This window comes from Tubulanus polymorphus, chromosome 6, assembly GCF_964204645.1.
Source record: "Tubulanus polymorphus chromosome 6, tnTubPoly1.2, whole genome shotgun sequence".
Classification (NCBI taxonomy): domain Eukaryota; kingdom Metazoa; phylum Nemertea; class Palaeonemertea; order Tubulaniformes; family Tubulanidae; genus Tubulanus; species Tubulanus polymorphus.
The window spans coordinates 336,127-356,098 of NC_134030.1; the positions used below are offsets into that span (position 1 = coordinate 336,127).

Below are 19,972 nucleotides of genomic sequence, written 5' to 3' on the forward strand. Positions count from 1 at the left end.
CCTGCGCTAGAAACAAAAACCGGTACGGAATCAGATACCGATAGGTCTCAACAAGTATCCACAAAACATTTGAAAGGTGATTTTCGAGAACGTTCCTTTTTTTGTTGGATAAAATGTCAAATTCTGATTCTCGTTCCCGATAACATCCTGCAAAAATCTTTTTTTCTTTTCTTTCAAATTTTTTCATCACGTTCTGCAATTTTTCAATGACTCTACTACGAGTTGATATTTGACGAAAAAAAAGGAATCGCGTGTAATCGAAGACGATTTAATTGTTTGCCGTTGAAAAAAAGACAGATGTCGATTTGGACGAGGTTTAAACAAATAATAGGGAAATGTATATAGTTCCTCACTCCCTCAGTCCCTCTCGCTGCTGCTGTTGCTGCTGCTGTTGTTGCTGTTGCTGCCACGTCAAACTTGACAAATATATAACCCTGGAAACAACGAGAAAAACACATGTCGCGTGTTGAAATAAATTCCGCAATAAAAATCAATCGATTTTTGCTTCCGATTTCGTGATATTTTGAATAAGTGAAATTAAATCAGTATTGATCGTCAGCAGTTCTAAGGAGGTGCAGTATTTCCACCGGGTCTGATTCGTTCGCCGTATCGAGTTTAGCTACAAGAACCCCCTATGAGGGGTAACCTAAACCTATCAGGGATTCTCAGTTTCAACAGGTGGCTGCTAGGCGGCTGCATGGCTTTTCAATTTTGTACCGCAGAAGACCTTGCTCGGTCACTTATAGCTAAAATCACTGTTAAATCTATTTTTCAATTTATACCACTGGTATCCAGTCATACACGACAGTTCGCGTCCCCCGGTCCTACAAAGACATTTACAGAGACACTCACAGTGTCACTCACTAAGACACTCACTGAGACACTCACTGAGACACTCACCGAGACACTCACCGAGACACTCACAGTGTCACTCACACAGTGTCATTCGCTGAGACACTCACTGCCCTGTGTCACTCACTGCCCTGTGTCACTCACTGCCCTGTGATACTCATCCGCACAGTACACGGTACCCTGTGGTTCTTTGTTCTAAATCCAGGAGTCGTTTTTTTTTGAAATGACTAAAACTAAACGCAGCTGTGTTTAAACTTGATTCCAGTCTCGGGGACTTGATGTCGAGGAGGCTTTTGTATATTAACAATTGCTCCCTATAGATACACACACATATATATATATATGTATATATATAAATATATATATATATATACTGACATTAGGGACCAGTTGAGGTTTCATAATCAAACCAACCTTTGATACAGATACAACAGACACAGACAGGTGATATCAGCAGCAGTTCGAGCGAAAAACACAAATCAGGTAAATCCTGTTTCTCATATACGGTTTCACCAACAAATGCAGAACAAATCGCAGTTTCATCAGTATTATCATTATTGTTATCATCATTATCATTATTATTTACCATAGCTTGAATAAAAAGTTAGGTTTTAAGAGTTGATTTCTCGATAAACCTCTCTCTCGTTAGAATTTTCGTTTTTTTTGCATTCAAGTTAAAACCTCTGGAAATCCTCTAATAGTTTTAGTAAAATAGCTCTCCGACGGGGACAATCGATGTTAACGTATTAAACAGCAAAATTTAAAAAGCTAAATATATTATTCTAAGATTGAAAACTAAAAACGTTCCGAACTATTTCTAGATGTTGCAATCAACGTCAAGGTTTGTGACGATTGTCTCTAAGATTTAGATATTCATATTTGTGTTAACAAAGGGACACTTGTTTAGATGGAAACCAATTTCACAAAGTTTCCAAATTCTTAATCAAATTTCTTCAGCGGATTTGAAATAATTTACAAATATATCTCATATTTTTATTGGAAATTTCATAAATGTTTCGTAATTCGTAGAAATAATCGAAATTCGTATTCAAACCCGAGTTTGCATCGATATGATCAGGTTAAACGAATTAAAAATCCTTTGAATAATTATCATGTGAATTTATTTTGAACATTTCTATTGGTTTTGCGATCTTACAAATCTTTTCTTAGCAATATTCTACTTTCTAGTTAAAAAGAAATCATGATGTGGAAGATTTTCACGCTAGCGACTATTCTGATGGTAGCTACGCATGCGCAGTTCAGTCAGAGTCGACGAGCTGCTGAGGAGCCTGCGGCAAGTGAAGTTCAAATTGAATCTACACCTGAATCTGAACCTGAATCTAGTCCTGAAACTAAACCTGAAACTAAACCTGAAACTAGACCTGATCCAGATTTAGCCGCCTATCTCGCCGGTCGCAGACAAGGCAGTAATAGCGCAAGGCGACCCGCAATGTCCGTAGATGTGATAAACCAAGATCCAGTGCCGCCCCCTGGTGGACAGACCGAAAATAATCCAGCATCAATTGACGGCCAGGCGGCAGAGGGCGACACTGGTACAGGCCCAGATTTGGCCGCCTTTCTCGCTGCTCGTAGACGAGATAGGAACAGGGATAGACGACCCGAAATGGTGGTAGATCCAGCACCGCCCCCTGGTGAACAGACCGTAAACAATCCAGCATCAATTGACGGCCAGGCGGCAGAGGGCGACACTGGTACAGACCCAGCTTTAGCCGCCTTTATCGCCGATCGTAGACGTGAAAGGGATAGGGAGAGGCAATCTGGAATGATCGTTGATGCTACTAATTTTGATCCGAAAGATGTTATAGTAGGTAACGACGACAAGACAACGCCCCCTGGTGGACAGACCGAAAACAACCCGGAAGTACACCCCGGTGAACGGATAAACGCTACCGTATCCAATGGTAATATCGTCACTGATACTGATTTAATCAACAATACGAATGAAGGAAAATGTAAGTTTCTGATTATAGGATAGAGGGAGGAAAGGGAGAAGGGGGGAGGGAGAGGGAGGAGGAGTGGGGAGAGTGGACATCATTTTAGTGTGAAAAAGAGTGGTATAAACCTCTCAAAATGTTTCGATATTTTAGATAAATATTTTCAACAATTGTAGGATATTGACTGCATGTTGTTGTGATTTGCAGCTTGTAAACAGAAAACCGATATCGTGTTAGCAGTTGATATGAGCGGTAGCGTTAACGACGCCGGAGCCGTTGAATTAGTGAAACAATCAGCGGTTAAAATGATCGAACTTCTTCCTATCAATCCGGTAAATACAATATACTATTGATTACCAGTTTGTCTAGAGGGGGGTGGTGCTAAAGGGAGTGAGTGCCCAAAACATCAAACAATATCCAGCTTGTGGAAAATATCATTTCGTGAGATCGAAAATAGATATCGATAATCACGACTATCGAAATCACAATGCATGTAAAATATTATATCTATCACTGGATTCCGGGTTTATAGAATAAATTTTGTGAATCAGATGGAAGGGGTGGGGGTGGGGGTGAGGGGGGGGGTGATGGGGGGCTTGGCCTACAGACAGTGCTCGATTTGATCGGTCGAATATATAAAAAAAATATTCACTCTGAAATATAAACAGTGGAACCTCGTTATAACAAACTCGGATACAACGATTCATCTGATATAACCAATAAAGAATTTCGCCCCAAATAGGAAAATTTAATTGTTTTCATGCCGTCGAACTATCGGTTATAACGAATAGATTTTCTGGTCCCTCGATGTTCGCTGTAACCAGGTTCAACTGTAATGTATATATGCGAATCAGGCTATTTAACTGAACATTGTAAATTTGATCTGATAATTCTTGTATTTTCAACTGTTTTTGGTTATCAATTGTTCGAGTATTGTCTGATTGAATGGTTTATACAAACTGTAGGCTGCCGCGGAAGTGATCTACAGAGTCGGTGTAATGATGTATTCGGGTGAAGCCGATACGAAAATCATCTTCCATTTGACAGATTTGACAAACGCGCAAAGTTCACAAAGTATGAAAACACAAATAATGGCGGCGAATATTCATCACGGTCAAACTCATACTGATAAAGCTTTGAAACTCATCCGAGAACAGGTGTGATATTTTACACTTTATATCGATATCAAAACGGCACTTATATCGAAAATATCATCTCAAAATATCATATTTCAAAATCAGTATAGAAAAAGTGATGTTTTTTATTGACACTTTGCAAAAATTTTCCACAAATGAGATATCAAAAACCACTATCCAGTTATATCAAATAATATGATATCTCAAAAACTTAGGGAATCTTGATCAGAACTGAACAGGAAAAAAGTGATATTTTACACTTTACTGATGAGACATCAAAAACACTATCTATTTATCCCAATTCTGCCAACAATCTATTATTGTGATGATATTTTTGATATTTCAGATGTTTACCGGTTCACACGTGAGAGTCGGCGCTAAGAAAGTACTAGTTATCATCGCAGACGGTGAAATCTGGAACTCGCGTAACTGGCACGCTAATACGCATGCGCAAACCGAGGAAGCCAAACGGTTAAATCAGATCGATTTGAAGAAGCAGATAGATTTACTGGAGGCCGACGAGGTGCTGCGAATCGGGGTCGGGGTCGGAGATAAACTAGTTCAGTTTAGAGAACAACTGAAGAGTGTGATCAGCAAACCTAAGGATCAACATTATTTCGAGGTGAGTTCGAATTAAGTCGGAATCAGCGTAGTAACACCGCGTCATAATCTGATTATTATTTCCGATATCGATTTTCCAAGTTCCTCAATCGTAATTTGAAATTCGAAAAACAGTTTCAAATCTAAACTAAGATTGTTCAATTCGCCTCAGGAGCCTTGTAAATAGTTATAGCTTAGATTAAGACCATATTTTGATTTAGATCACGATTGGGCCTCTGTTCGATTTCTACAGTGCAGTCGTTGAATCCAAATATGGCTCTTGTACTTAAGCCCAGTAATGCCTTAAATCTAAGACCATCTTAGTTCTATAACCAATCACAACCTTAGACCAGTCTAAGCTTAATTTACTTCAACAGTCAATCTTACAGTTTAAAATAAGTGTTAAGACTTAATTTAATACAACATTTCGACTAACTTCATAACGGATTGAGAAGGTCGTCTGCAGTAGTGATACAGATGGATCTTTCTTTTATCACAGGTAAAATTATGGGATTCATTCGCTAAATACTTCCCCGGTCTCGTCTCGTCGAAAGTCACGTGTCCAGACGTCCCCTTGGAAACGATTTACGGTTACGTTAAAGAGATGAACAACAATGCGCAGAAAATCGTTTTGAACACGACCGTACATACGCTCGAGGCGCCCACTGGCGGTGCCGAACAGAACGATGAAGTCGTGTTCCTATAAAATCGTACGAATTTCACGAGTGAAATCAATAAAATATCGATAATCAAAAATATCGAAAGATGCAAAAAATATCGAAATTTTCTAATTGATTGTGATTGGTTTGAATAGTTATAGTCGTCCTGGCCGCGGTGAAAGAGCCCACCAAATCCGACCTTATGCCCCCAGACCCTAACTAGCCCTTTAGTAGCCCCGACAAACCCGAGCCACTGCCGCGAGATGACCCGGCAAACCCGAGCAACTGCACTGAGATGACCCAGCAAACAAGAGCAACTGCACTGATGTGATCCGGCAAACCCGAGCTACTGCACTGAGATGACCCGGCAAACCCGAGCTACTGCACTGAGGTGGTCCGGCAAACCCGAGCAACTGCACTGAGGTGGTCCGGCAAACCCGAGCAACTGCACTGAGGTGGTCCGGCAAACCCGAGCCACTGCCCTAAAATGGAAATGAAATGCAAATCTGTAACTTATGTGAATTCAAGGGTGCACATGAACACCACAATCTGATTTCTTTATTCACATTCTTTTTAAAAAGATACTTTTCACACGCGGTACGAAGTTTGTAGGCACGCGGCGGGGTTCCTACTGAGTCGAGTCTGTCACAGGGATTTAGATTCTCAAAATCAAGCTCTAAAATCTAACTCAGAACGCACATTATGCCGAAAACACGGAAAACACCAGACAGAAATATGTATCCTTGCGTTTCACTGCATCGTTCAGGAGAATTCAGCAGACGATCGCTTTTTGAAGGCAGAAATTATGCAGATCTCGGGGAGGGGTGCATTCTGGGCCTGAAAATAGTGAAGGTTTTACAGCATTTCTGAGAAAGCTTGAATGGACCTGAGTCCTACTGGAACCAGGCGCAGACGCCATGGTGCTACACCAACTTCCGGCGGCAAAACATTGAACTAATATATTAACACTGTAAACCGCTTGAAATAAATAACGAGTATTTATCATATCTATTTTTGCAGATCAGGAATTCATTAATGCGTGTGTTATTTATGAAATTATGATTTTAATGTTTAGCCCCGATAATAACCAGCCCTCGTGGCGCAACGGATAGCGCGCTGGACTTCTAATTCAGAGGTTGTGGGTTCGAATCCCATCGAGGGTGTTCTTTTAGTTTTTCCCAATGCGACAAAGTAAGTGAAAATGTATATATAATTTAAGATAATGCGTATCGTACCCGCTCACTTCACCAGACTGCACCGATCGATCTTGTCACTATAAAAATTACAGCCATTACAGCCTATTACATATAATCATTTCCATGACGTCATAATACTTCAATTACATGGTTGTCACAAATATCTATTCGCAGTACAATTTGCCTCTGAAATTTGCTGTTACAATTTTTCTGTGAACCTACAGTCGATGTGAAGTTGTTCTCAACGATGAACGCGTCATTAGATTTGATCTTAAATGCAACTGATATGACGACCACTGCGAGAGGAGCGTTTAAACCTCATCCTAAGTGTAAATATATTCATCACGCAGATTACAAACCGTTACATTTTAATCTCTATATACAGCTCATGAATTATATTGTGTTCAGTTTCGCGGTTCTCGGCGTATTTGCAAATTTACTATGTTTTATAATTCTCAGTACAGAACGTTCGACTAACACGAGTATATTCTATTTGAGATGTTTGGCCGTTACTGATCTGTTTACATGTTTATCTTATATCGTATTTGACTTTCACTATCAACTCTATACTCGCACGCTGCTATTGGATATGACCGATGAAATGAACCACGCTATGCAGCGCCTTTATTCGTACACAAGATATCTCATTCTGTCATTTTCGAAGATCGGGGATATCGTTATATTGTTGATATCAGTAGATAGATATATCGTTGTTTGTTGGCCTCTGAAATCAGTAAGAATTATCAACAAAGAGAAAAGCTACATTTACATTATTTGTATCGTTTTACTGATTGTGTCTGATCAGATTCCAAATCTGTTTAGATATACAACTCGCATTTCGCGTAACGCCTGTAGAGGTCATATAGTGTGGAATCAAAAGTTAACTTCATTTTCTAGAAATATTTATCTGAAATATTACCAGGTTTTTGTGCGCGCTCCAATATTTACCATAATCCCGACAGTGATAGTGATTCTGATAACTATCCGATTGATTTTCACGTTGAGACGCGCAGGAGCAGCGAGAAAAACAATGTCTACAAATAATCAAACTTCTAACAGCAGCAGCCGCAGCAGCAGCAGCAGCAGCAGTGAGCGTAGTTTAACTCTGACATTAGTTGTCATTTCTTGTTTATATCTTATAAAAAACTCATTTGCTTTATACGGCAGCTTAACAATTTGGATTGAAGTCATCAAGAATGAAAGATTCCGGCGAAATCAGTATAGATATTTTGTACAGGCACTTATAAGAATGTTGGTAACATCTTGTAATTTCTTTATTTACTGCGCCTCAAGACTTCAATTTAGAAACCAACTTAAATTAATGTTTACTTGTACTCAGTAGACTTTAAAATCTGCAGTCTACTGTGGCAATCGAGGGGACTGTTCGCGGAAATAGAGGATCCACCAGGTGTCGCTAGTGAGAAATAGGACAGAGATCTGCAAGTTTCTTTATGCACCATTTTTTTCAAAAAAAAATACTTTAAACAAGATAACAAATGGGATGAGGTTTTGAAACAGGCGGCGGAGTTCATACTGAACTGGATGGCGCATCCTCGTCAGTTACATAATGATAACATAATGTAAATTAACTATTTCACCTCCAATATATAAATCTATATCATTACCGTGAACCTACCAAACTCTTGGTCCACCTGCAGGTCTTAGTGACAACTGCTGTTGTGCTGGTTCTAAATGATAATAATGATCATATTTTATTCTATTATCAATAAAGAATTTACGGAAAGAATAACATACACTACATGGATGGTATCGGTAAATTCTGGTTAAGTCATAACCGATTACCAAATCTTCACTGAGATCCTTAGTGTCAGCGGTTATATCGCTATCGCGACCCCTTATGGTTCACGCGAGCTCTTAGTACACGTAGCATACACGGAGCTGCGCGAACTGGCCACTCTCAGGACTGGGTGAAACTAAATCATAAGCGAGTCATTTGGCACATTTTTCAAAACCAACCAGAAGAAAAAGAAATGTTTTACCAACTTAGTCAAGTCAGGCGAGACATTCGCACTTTCCCGATATCAATTCTTAATAATAGACCATGGTGTCTACTTTACCTTTAGAACATTTAGAAATGTTTATATCTTTTTGTAAATTCTACATTAGATTTTAAGTTCGTTTCAAATGAACTAATAATGCACCGTATTTTAACACTCCTCTGGACAATTAGAGTGAAAGAAGTTTTAATTCTCGTTTATATTCTATTCTCAAGCAGTTTATATCGTTACCGATTTTTATCATTCAGAATTGTCGCAGGATATAGCCAAACGGGGTATCCGGTGTATGTGCGATTCAGGCAAAGTTAGCGTTGCCCTAAAGGATACAGCCGATGTGCTGAACCAGGATGGTTCAATCCTACTTTGTGTTGCTACAAATGATGATTGTATATCGAGCCAATAATTCGACACTGTATGAGATGAATAAATAAATATATAAATCTATTCATGCAGTTAAACTTCAGTTTGTTTTCGTCACTGATTTTGCGGGTTGAGATACGTTGTTATTGTAAGTATTCGGAGGACTGATCGACGCTCACATCACATTGCTGCATTAATATCATCTGTGATACGATCGAACAACTTCTGTAACCATCTGTAACCGGCAGGGTCACCTTCGGTTATCTAAGTAATTCGACTATAGTCGAACTAAACGAAACCGAATGTCCGCGTTAGTCTGGAACTATATTCCGGGAACGAAATCAAGCGCATTCGGTTTTTAGTTCCGACCACTAGTCTAGATATGACAACCGAATTTGGCCATGGTTGTTGTATCGGCAGGCTGGACCAACTTCGGTGTTCGTGGCTAGTCGACTAGTGGTCGGAACACAGATCGGGTCGTACAAGTGTCGTGGGTCGGACATACAGCGACCGCGCTCAATCGGCCGTGGTCGACCATTTCTGGACCATAGTTCCGACTAATTGACATTCGGTTTCGTTTAGTTCGACTACAGTTGAGACAAACTCCGATAACCGAAGTTCGCTCGGTCGGGTGCCGGGGTTCTGCTGGTGGCAAGCGAGGATGCTCGATGTAAGTCCTCGGACCGAGATTTAGCTTACATCCAACAAGCCGTGACCGAGATTTAGTTGCAGCCGAGCTTAAGGCAATTTCAGAGGGTTCAAATTCAGGTTGGAATAATGACGTTTCACGGGATACCGGAATTGATGCCATCTGGGGAATTCCTCTAGCGATATCGGTGAATTTAACAGTGACGTGTTGTTTGTTTATTCACTGTTTTTAAGGTAAATTGTTTAATATTGTAGTTTTTCAGTTCAGTAGTTGATATTTAAGGTAAAAAGGGGAATTAAGGTTAATCTCGCTGAGCCCTGGGGCTCGGGCGCTCACACAGCAGGAAGATTACAGTTTGGGGCCGGGACGACGGGGTCTAAAACTATCGTGAATCGATGACTTGGCAAAAGTGAAGTCAGTTTTCTGGAGTCTCGTCTTATATTGAACCCGTGGTTAGCCGTAGTAAGTAAGACGCATGCACATTAGTTACCAGTATTGGAAGTAAAACCCGCATTTATTGCCATCACACACAGGGGTTTGGCGATGAGCTTGGATTTAATCACGGGTTTGGCGATGAGCTTGGATTTAATCACAGGGGTTTGGCGATGAGCTTGGATTTAATCACAGGGGTTTGGCGATGAGCTTGGATTTAATCACGGGTTTGGCGATGAGCTTGGATTTAATCACAGGGGTTTGGCGATGAGCTTGGATTTAATCACAGGGGTTTGGCGATGTGCTTGGATTTAATCACAGGGGTTTGGCGATGAGCTTGGATTTAATCACAGGGGTTTGGCGATGAGCTTGGATTTAATCACAGGGGTTTGGCGATGTGCTTGGATTTAATCACAGGGGTTTGGCGATGAGCTTGGATTTAATCACAGGGGTTTGGCGATGAGCTTGGATTTAATCACAGGGGTTTGGCGATGTGCTTGGATTTAATCACAGGGGTTTGGCGATGAGCTTGGATTTAATCACAGGGGTTTGGCGATGAGCTTGGATTTAATCACAGGGGTTTGGCGATGTGCTTGGATTTAATCACAGGGGTTTGGCGATGAGCTTGGATTTAATCACAGGGGTTTGGCGATGAGCTTGGATTTAATCACAGGGGTTTGGCGATGTGCTTGGATTTAATCACAGGGGTTTGGCGATGAGCTTGGATTTAATCACAGGGGTTTGGCGATGAGCTTGGATTTAATCACAGGGGTTTGGCGATGAGCTTGGATTTAATCACAGGGGTTTGGCGATGAGCTTGGATTTAATCACAGGGGTTTGGCGATGAGCTTGGATTTAATTTCCGGGTTGTTGATAATCTCGCGAGAGTGGCGTTAAATATGAACTGCGAATAAATTCAAAATATCACGGAAATACCTTGTGTTTATATTGTTTATTTATCCGCTATAAAGTTCTGATAAACAATTGGTCGTTAAGAATCAGTATCCGACGGTCGTGATGCTTTACTATATAAAATCACAAGGGATGAAACGCAGTTCAAGTCGAATAACCGAACAAAAAATATCTCGCAGTAGTCCTGCAGTGCTTTACCTACTGAGCCACAATGCAACCGTAGGTTCACCCTATTGACCCTATTCCAGCACTGATCCGTATGTCCGGGTAGGGTAGGGGCATCTCAATGAACCTCTCTTCATCTCTGTATATTTGTTGTATATTTTATAGATAAAATGAAGTGGTTTGAAGGATCAATTCCGGACGCAATTCAGACAGCGAGACAAAAACATGCTTTATTTATAGTCTATATATCAGGTACTAGTTCCCCCCTCTACCCCCCTATCACCCCTCCACCCCTATATGGAACAGCTAACTGACTGGCGGTATTATTGTATTTGTCACAGGTGAAGATGATTTGTCTAAAAACATGGATGAAACTTGGGAAGATGAAACAGTGACAAAAATAGCAACGGATTCTAATTGTGTCGCGTTAAAACTAAAAGCTAGTAGGTGAGTTGAATAACCTCCATCCCCTCCCTTCATCCCCCCCTTCATCCCTCCCCTCATCCCTCCCTCCCCTCCCTCCCCCTGAAATACCTGTGAGTTGAATAGGTAGCCTCCCTTATTCCCCCCTCCCTCCCCCTGAAATACCTGTGAATTGAATAGCTAGCCTCCCTTATTCCCCCCTCCCTCCCCTCAATTACCTGTGAGTTGAGTAAGTCCAATGAATAGGCCTCTAGTGTAGTCTCCCCTCCCTTCCTCCCTTCCTCCCTCTCTCCCTCTCCTTTTCCTTCTCTTCTTCTTCCCTCTCTCCCTCTCCTTCCTCCCTCTCCCTCTCCTTCCTCCCTCTCTCCCTCTCCTTCCTCCCTCTCCTTCCTCCCTCTCCTTCCTCCCTCTCTCTCTCTCCTTTTCCTTCTCTTCTCCTTCCTCCCTCTCTCTCTCTCCTTCCTCCCTCTCCCTCTCCTTCCTCCCTCTCTCCCTCTTCCTCTCGTGAATTACCTGTGAGTTGAATAGCTAGCCTCCCTCCTCTTGAAATATCTGTGTGAAGTCTAAGCAGACTTGTTACCTTGTGTTGAATATTGAAATGTATTTTGTTTTGTTTTTCAGTCAGGCTTGTGTTCAATTTTCAGAAATTTGTATCCTTTATTTAAAACTCACAGAACAATCAATAAGAGCTGCTTATTGAAAGCCCCTCCCCCTTTTACGTGTTCACCTGTCAATCACTCACACACAAGGTTGTTTCTCATAACTGAATAATTAATTAGATCATGTGATCTGCGTGCCGAGTACTTATTTCATCGGGGATGATGGAAAACCGTTAGAAATAACGGGCGGACCTCAAACGCCTCCGCAGTTTACTCATACCCTCGAGTCCGTCGTTCTACGACATCGGTCAACACCAGAGGGCGCTACAGCGTCGTCATCATCAGCGGAAACCAATGAGAATGCAGCAACCGTATCCAAGGAAGAGAAAGTCCAGAGAGCGCAAGAATTACTGAACCAGAAACGACTTGAAAAATCTGAAAAAGAGGAGAAGGTAAGATCAGAACCCGGATCGGTTACAGGTGTAACGAACCCGGATCGGTATCAGGTGTAACGAACCCCGATCGGTTACAGGTGTAACGAACCAGGATCGGTAACAGGTGTAACGAACCCCGATCGGTTACAGGTGTAACGAACCCGGATCGGTAACAGGTGTAACGAACCCCGATCGGTTACAGGTGTAACGAACCCGGATCGGTAACAGGTGTAACGAACCCCGATCGGTTACAGGTGTAACGAACCCGGATCGGTTACAGGTGTAACGAACCCGGATCGGTTACAGCTGTAACGAACCCCGATCGGTTACAGGTGTAACGAACCCCGATCGGTTACAGGTGTAACGAACCGGTTACAGCTGTAACGAACCCGGATCGGTTACAGGTGTAACGAACCCTGGAATTTAAATTGTAGGAAAAGTTGGAAAAGGAAAAAGAAAGAATTGAAGTCGGGAAACAAATGACGAAATTCAAACAGTGGAAAGAAGAGAAAAACGCAGAGGAAATAAAGGATCAAATAAAGAAGGATAAATTAGAGGCGAAACAAGCACGAGAAAGAGTTCGCGCTCAAATTGAACAAGATCGGTAAGATTTTAGATTTACTACTCTAAGTCATAAGTCATTATTTGTATAAGTCATAAGTCAATTTTATGATTGTCCAAGCTAGGACAGTTTGTGACTCCGAGTTGTGACTTGTAAATCACTCGGATAGTTAGTCTGGTCACCGCTCACCGGACTTCATTGTCGTCGTCGTCATGGTAATAATGAATTGTTTAATTAAAGAGCCGATCGCGCAGCTCGTTATAATCGTGAGAAATCGGAAAAAGAAACGTTAAAACAAGAAAAACTGAACGAGAAATTGAGGCAAGAACAAGAAACGGCGGCAGTGAATGCAGCTCAGAAGAGGTATAACTCTCTCCTACAACGTCACCTTCGAGTCAGATTCATCGATAACATTAACTACTGTTTGTATTGTTGTTTAAAATTAGTCTGGTTGCTAGGATACAGTTTCGTTTACCGGATGGTTCGTCTGTGACGCAGCATTTTCCGTCGGATGATTCATTATCAACGGCTAGACTGTTTATATCACAGGTAATCAGAACCGCTGGTAGGGGGAGGGGAGGAGGTGGGGAGGGGGAGGAGGGGTGAGACGGGAGCTAGACTGTTTATATCACAGGTAATCAGAACCGCTGGTAGGGGGAGGGGAGGAGGTGGGGAGGGGGAGGAGGGGTGAGAGGGGAGCTAGACTGTTTATATCGCAGGTAATCAGAACCGCTGGTAGGGGGAGGGGAGGAGGTGGGGAGGGGGAGGAGGTGGGGAGGGGGTGAGAGGGGAGCTAGACTGTTTATATCGCAGGTAATCAGAACCGCTGGTAGGGGGAGGGGAGGAGGTGGGGAGGGGGAGGAGGTGGGGAGGGGGAGGAGGTGGGGAGGGGGTGAGAGGGGAGCTAGACTGTTTATATCGCAGGTAATCAGTACCGCTGGTAGGGGGAGGGGAGGAGGTGGGGAGGGGGAGGAGGGGTGAGATGTGAGGAGATATGAAAGGGAAGGTGAGAGACTCGGTTCTAATGTATTGTATTGTATCATTTCTAGCGTATTGGTGTATCGAATGTATCGTTAAGTACAATGTTTCCCAGACGAACGTTTACGGATGACGAAATGAGCGATACATTTCGCAATCTCGGACTAGCTCCGTCTGCTGCTATTATTGTGATACCGGTGAGTACCACCAGGTGGAGCTGCTCTCTGACTAGCTCCGTCTGCTGCTATTATTGTGATACCGGTGAGTACCACCAGGTGGAGCTGCTCTCGGACTAGCTCCGTCTGCTGCTATTATTGTGATACCAGTGAGTACCACCAGGTGGAGCTGCTCTCTGACTTATTATTGATTATATTTCAGTCATCTAGTGCTGTAAGTCGACCATCAGGGGGCGCCGCTAGTATCGTAACGATGATTCTTGCTCCGTTTATTGCTATTTGGACATTCCTGTATTCATTACTGTTCGGTCGTCAGCATTCACCTGTCAATCAACCGGGATCATCATCAGTAGCCACGCCTCCTCCATCCACTGACACTACCGCTACTGGGTACGTATCTCCCATAGTAACCATCAATCGACCTGTTGACGACCCGTTGTATTGTTGTGATGTATTGTTTCAGCGGTGTTCGACGTCGTCAAGGGAGATTACACGATTTACGTCCGGATGGAGATGACAACGCCACCTGGAATGGCAATTCTACGCAACAGATGTAAACGGTGCTGCCCTCAAGGGGTTTGTGTTTGAACACTAGATGTCGCCGGTGTCTGTGTGTTAGTTAAACTAACTGACACTAGGTGTCGCCGGTGTTTCTGTTTTTATTGTTAAATTATTTACCTGCATAAATAATGATTTTCGTCAATTGTACAATAATAAAAACTTGTAGCTTTTTGTTTGGTGTGGAATAAAATTTTATCACTAACAAAAAAAAATTGTTTTAGATTTTAGATTAGGGTTTGCATCGACACCCACTTACCAGGGTTCAATTCTACTAGGATTCAATTCCTGATGTTGCTGAATAGAGGATGTACAGGGTTGTCCCGGGTTCGATCCCAGTAATTACTGACACTGATTCAGAGTGGTCCTGATGCTGAATAGAGGATGTACAGGGGTGTCCCGGGTTCGATCCCAGTAATTACTGAAACTGATTCAGAGTGGTCCTGATGCTGAATAAAGGATGTACAGGGGTGTCCCGGGTTCGAACCCGGTAATTACTGATACTGACCTGTTTCGGAGTTGTACTGATGCTGAATAGAGGATTACAGGGGTATCCCGGGTTCGAACCCAAATTACTTATCAACTGACAAAATTGAGACGTGCTGCCCACTACACCGTCCGGTGCTGCCGCTATGCTCAACATTAGCGGATGTTTCATACACTAACGTCAATCGACTCTGGCAATCAAGGAGAGTCCACTGCCAGAGTCAGTTCGTGTTAGTTTATGCAAAATCCGCTAATGTCGATCATAGCGGCAGCACCGTACAGTACAGTTTATTGACACCGAATCAGTGTCGATCACTGGGCCCTGATACCGAATTGAGGATTTACAGGGGTCTCCTGGGTTCGTACCCAGTACAACCTGATATAGAGTTACAGTTAAGCCGCTACTGATTCAGAGTGCGGTCCCGATGCTGCTGAAGAGAGTATAAACAGGGGTGTCCCGGGTTCAAAACCGGTCCATTGCTGATTAGAGGAGGTACAGATTTACTGTATCCTAGCAACCATCAGTAATTACTGAAATGCCTCGAAACAAAGATAAAAACCAGAGATCCTCGATTATTTGATACCATTTTTATTCACTATCATAAAACACCATCGATCACGCTACAATTACCCACACGACCTTGAGCTATGTTCTATTGTCAGTCACCACTAAAGCACGGAGCAGAACATTACAATTACTAATCTGAAATTGATATATCACAGTTTACGCCCCATTCGTTTTGTCGCTTAAAGTCTGGAATAGATTATGGTAGTTTGCTAGGGAAAGCGATAGGCAGCTATATGGATAGCCTACAAGTGGATGGCCACACGGCAGACCCAGATAATGCACATATAAGTTTTGCATAAAGCTTTTACCAGATTTAAATCCACACCATCCATCTCACAGAACCAAAACCACTTGGAATCAAACCTATATTTGTGAATGTGTTCTGTTCGGGCGCTTGAAGGGTTCAGCTGCATCTGTGAGAACTGCGCAAATATAGATTTCAACAACATCAGAAAAACTAGATAATTTCCTATCGAAATCAACTAAGAATATAATGGGCGTATGAATATAGCGAAATACCTGCAGGACTGCGATCAATCTACAAACCCTTTTGGTTTACCCCAATCTACACAAACCCTTTTGGTTTACCCCAATCTACACAAACCCTTTTGGTTTACCCCAATCTACACAAACCCTTTTGGTTTACCCCAATCTACATAAACCCTATTGGTTTACCCCAATCTACAAACCCCATTGGTTTACCCCGATCTACAAACCCCATTGGTTTACCCCGATCTACAAACCCCATTGGTTTACCCCAATCTACAAACCCCATTGGTTTACCCCAATCTACAAACCCCATTGGTTTACCCCGATCTACAAACCCCATTGGTTTCCCCGATCTACAAACCCCATTATTAGGGTTATACGCATATGTTTCTCAGTGAATAATTTATTTGTTGGAAATAATGAAATGATAGAAATCTCTCAAGTTTCCTTTGTGTGAAATAACAATCTGTGAAAAATGCAATATCTTACGCAGGATGACGTCATTGGTGGCCCCAAGAACTGCATCGAGTAATCAAGAATTTGACTGATTGCAAAATGGCGCTATGATAATTTTGTTATTGCTTCATGCGATGTGATCCAAACTTGACAAATATCCCGAAAACCTATCGATTTAATCATTCAAATAGAAATTGAATAAACGCATAGTTGCATGATATTATATAGAAAATGCGAAATATATGAGACGTCTACAAACCGCACGGGGTACTCCGATTTACAAAAACCGCACGGGGTACTCCAATTTACTCAAGCCCATGTTGTCCTGGACCCCTATACGCAATATATCTCAGTGAATGATTTATTTGTTCGAAAACAATCGGGAAATAATGAAATAATGCGTTAGAAATCTCTCAAATAGAAACAGAGCATAGAATCATCTGAATGAACACAAATCCTCTCTCTATTGGAGAAATTATCCGTTTAGAAATCTCAACTAGAAACCTGTAGCACATCCAGAACAATAAATGCTAAACACCATTGGAGTATCCCGGATCTACGTAAACACCATTGCGGTATCCCGGATCTACGTAAACACCATTGGGGTATCCCGGATCTACGTAAACACCATTGCGGTATCCCGGATCTACGTAAACACCATTGGGGTACCCCGGATCTACGTAAACACTATTGGGGTATCCCGGATCTACGTAAACACCATTGGGGTATCCCGGATCTACGTAAACACCATTGGGGTATCCCGGATCTACGTAAACACCATTGGGGTATCCCGGATCTACGTAAACCCCATTGGGGTATCCCGGATCTACGTAAACACCATTGGGGTATCCCGGATCTACGTAAACCCCATTGGGGTATCCCGGATCTACGTAAACACCATTGGGGTATCCCGGATCTACGTAAACACCATTGGGGTATCCCGGATCTACGTAAACCCCATTGGGGTATCCCGGATCTACGTAAACACCATTGGGGTATCCCTGATCTACGTAAACCCCATTGGGGTATCCCGGATCTACGTAAACACCATTGGGGTATCCCGGATCTACGTAAACCCCATTGGGGTATCCCGGATCTACGTAAACACCATTGGGGTATCCCTGATCTACGTAAACACCATTGGGGTATCCCGGATCTACGTAAACACCATTGGGGTATCCCGGATCTACGTAAACACCATTGGGGTATCCCGGATCTACGTAAACCCCATTGGGGTATCCCGGATCTACGTAAACACCATTGGGGTATCCCGGATCTACGTAAACCCCATTGGGGTATCCCGGATCTACGTAAACACCATTGGGGTATCCCGGATCTACGTAAACCCCATTGGGGTATCCCGGATCTACGTAAACCCCATTGGGGTATCCCGGATCTACGTAAACACCATTGGGGTATCCCTGATCTACGTAAACACCATTGGGGTATCCCGGATCTACGTAAACACCATTGGGGTATCCCGGATCTACGTAAACACATTGGGGTATCCCAATCTATAAAACCCAATTTACCAGTCCATCACGATTGGTAAAACACAATATCCGTGTTGACGCGATGAGGAGAGAATCCCACAATGATAATAAAAAGTCCGAAAATGAAACTTCGAGATAGTAGTTTATTCAACGTTTCGACTATATCCTTCCTGAAGATGACTATTAGGATATAGTCGAAACGTTGAATAAACTACTATCTCGAAGTTTCATTTTCGGACTTTTTATTATCATTGTGGGATTCTCTCCTTACCAGTCCATGTTTTCCTGGACCCCTTATGAAACTGATGTACGCATTATCGAAGAAATACACAATTCGAATTTTCTATGATAAGATTCATCAATTTGAAACCACAAAGTTTCGGCTGTTGACTAACGCAGCCATCATCGGGTGGAATTTAGCCAACAACCGAAACGTTATTTGCAGTTTCAAATAAAAATGATAATTTAAAACATATAAAATTGGAATTGTGGGATTTGTTCGATAATCTGCAGTGTGCACGGATTTGAGTATTCGACTACTTTTATACACAATAAGCTCGAAAACAATCGAGAAATAATGAAATAATGCGATAGACTAATCTCTCAAATAGAAACAGAGCATAGAATCATCTGAATGCGACCAATAATCGTCATCGATTATTTCGTTTTATTGATTTCTTTTCGTTCGAATGCAATCTGAACAAAATGCGTGAAAACACATCACATCAGAACAATTAATCTTCAGTGAATTCCTCGTTCGAAGCAATCGAGAAATAATCCGTTAGAAATATCTCAAGTAGAAAGGTGCAGCGCGTCAGAAAATAGAAAATGACCTGAACAAATGAACGTATAACCAATAATCAGTGGAATCCATTGTTCGTTTTGTGTTCGAAAGCAATTGAGAAATAATCCGTTTAGAAATCTCAAGTAAAAGCCTGTAGCGCGTCGGGATAAAAGCGATTGTTTCTGAATGTTTCGATGTCCATTACAACTGGTTTCATATTCTGTGTGGTTCATACGAAGCTGATATCGTCATCTCCAAGTCATCATGAATAAAACACTATTTCTCGTTGCGTTGGGTATGTACACAGTTAGGGTAAGGGTTTATCTCAGAGGTATGGAGTTAGTAGGAGGGTCAGGGCTTAGGGGACTGAACCGAAGGTTTGGAGTCCCCCCACTAGTGCACGGGAAGCGGGTTATCCCTGTAAAAAAGTAGTAAGAGTTAATTGTTGTAGTGAGGCGGTCTACGGGACGTTGATGCCTCGGGGCGTGTTCGTGTCGAGTCGTCGTATCCAGTCTTGTTCGGCTGCTTCGCGGATCGGTCTCGTGGAACCTGGTAGGTGTTGGAGACCGTACACCCGAAAGTGTTCGCGGGTGCGGTAACTCCAATCACCGCGAGGCGTCTCCGGGGGGTTGGCGGTTAGGTCTCCTCTCACAAGAATATTTGAAAAAAAGGATCATTTTCTGAGCATCTTTATCGGGGTGGATCTGGGGAAATCCGCTAAATCCGCCCCTATTTATAGCGGTTCTGAGATCGACCACAGGTTCATGTGCCCTTTTCTATTTTCGTATAATGAAGTGTTGTTTGTGTTTCTAGCATTGTAGCACGCGCCGGGTTTAGTGCGGGTGGTTTTCCCTTGTAAAATAAAGAATTTTGACCATGGCTTTATATAAAAAAGGATATTTTGATGATTAAAAGGGGTCCGAGTCAAATACCTCCCCCCTCCCCCTCATAAATCCGCCCAAGCTCGCAGGGGTTCAGTGCATTAAGCGGGACATTCATTAAGGGTGCAGTCATTAAGGGGAGGCAGTCATT

The 19,972-nt window shown here is 42.3% G+C and overlaps 2 protein-coding genes and 1 non-coding gene across 3 annotated transcripts; all 3 read left to right on the forward strand.

The window, feature by feature from the left end:
• The first annotated feature begins 1,238 nt into the window (after nt 1-1,238).
• LOC141907109 (uncharacterized) lies at nt 1,239-5,249 on the forward strand. The gene is made up of 6 exons (XM_074796677.1): nt 1,239-1,335; nt 2,041-2,825; nt 3,015-3,139; nt 3,773-3,964; nt 4,290-4,565; nt 5,043-5,249. The coding sequence occupies exons 2-6, from the start codon at nt 2,054-2,056 to the stop codon at nt 5,247-5,249; spliced, it is 1,572 nt and encodes a 523-aa protein (XP_074652778.1). The 5' UTR covers nt 1,239-1,335; nt 2,041-2,053.
• Nucleotides 5,250-6,292: 1,043 nt separating this feature from the next.
• On the forward strand, nt 6,293-6,365 carry Trnar-ucu (transfer RNA arginine (anticodon UCU)). Its single transcript has one exon. It is a non-coding gene; the product is annotated as a tRNA-Arg (tRNA).
• Nucleotides 6,366-9,262: 2,897 nt separating this feature from the next.
• Nucleotides 9,263-14,845, forward strand: LOC141906986 (UBX domain-containing protein 4-like). Its single transcript, XM_074796507.1, has 11 exons — nt 9,263-9,658; nt 11,100-11,186; nt 11,276-11,381; nt 11,979-12,007; nt 12,137-12,408; nt 12,825-12,994; nt 13,193-13,315; nt 13,399-13,501; nt 14,002-14,127; nt 14,309-14,496; nt 14,570-14,845. The coding sequence occupies exons 2-11, from the start codon at nt 11,105-11,107 to the stop codon at nt 14,661-14,663; spliced, it is 1,293 nt and encodes a 430-aa protein (XP_074652608.1). The 5' UTR covers nt 9,263-9,658; nt 11,100-11,104; the 3' UTR covers nt 14,664-14,845.
• The last annotated feature ends 5,127 nt before the right edge of the window (nt 14,846-19,972 follow it).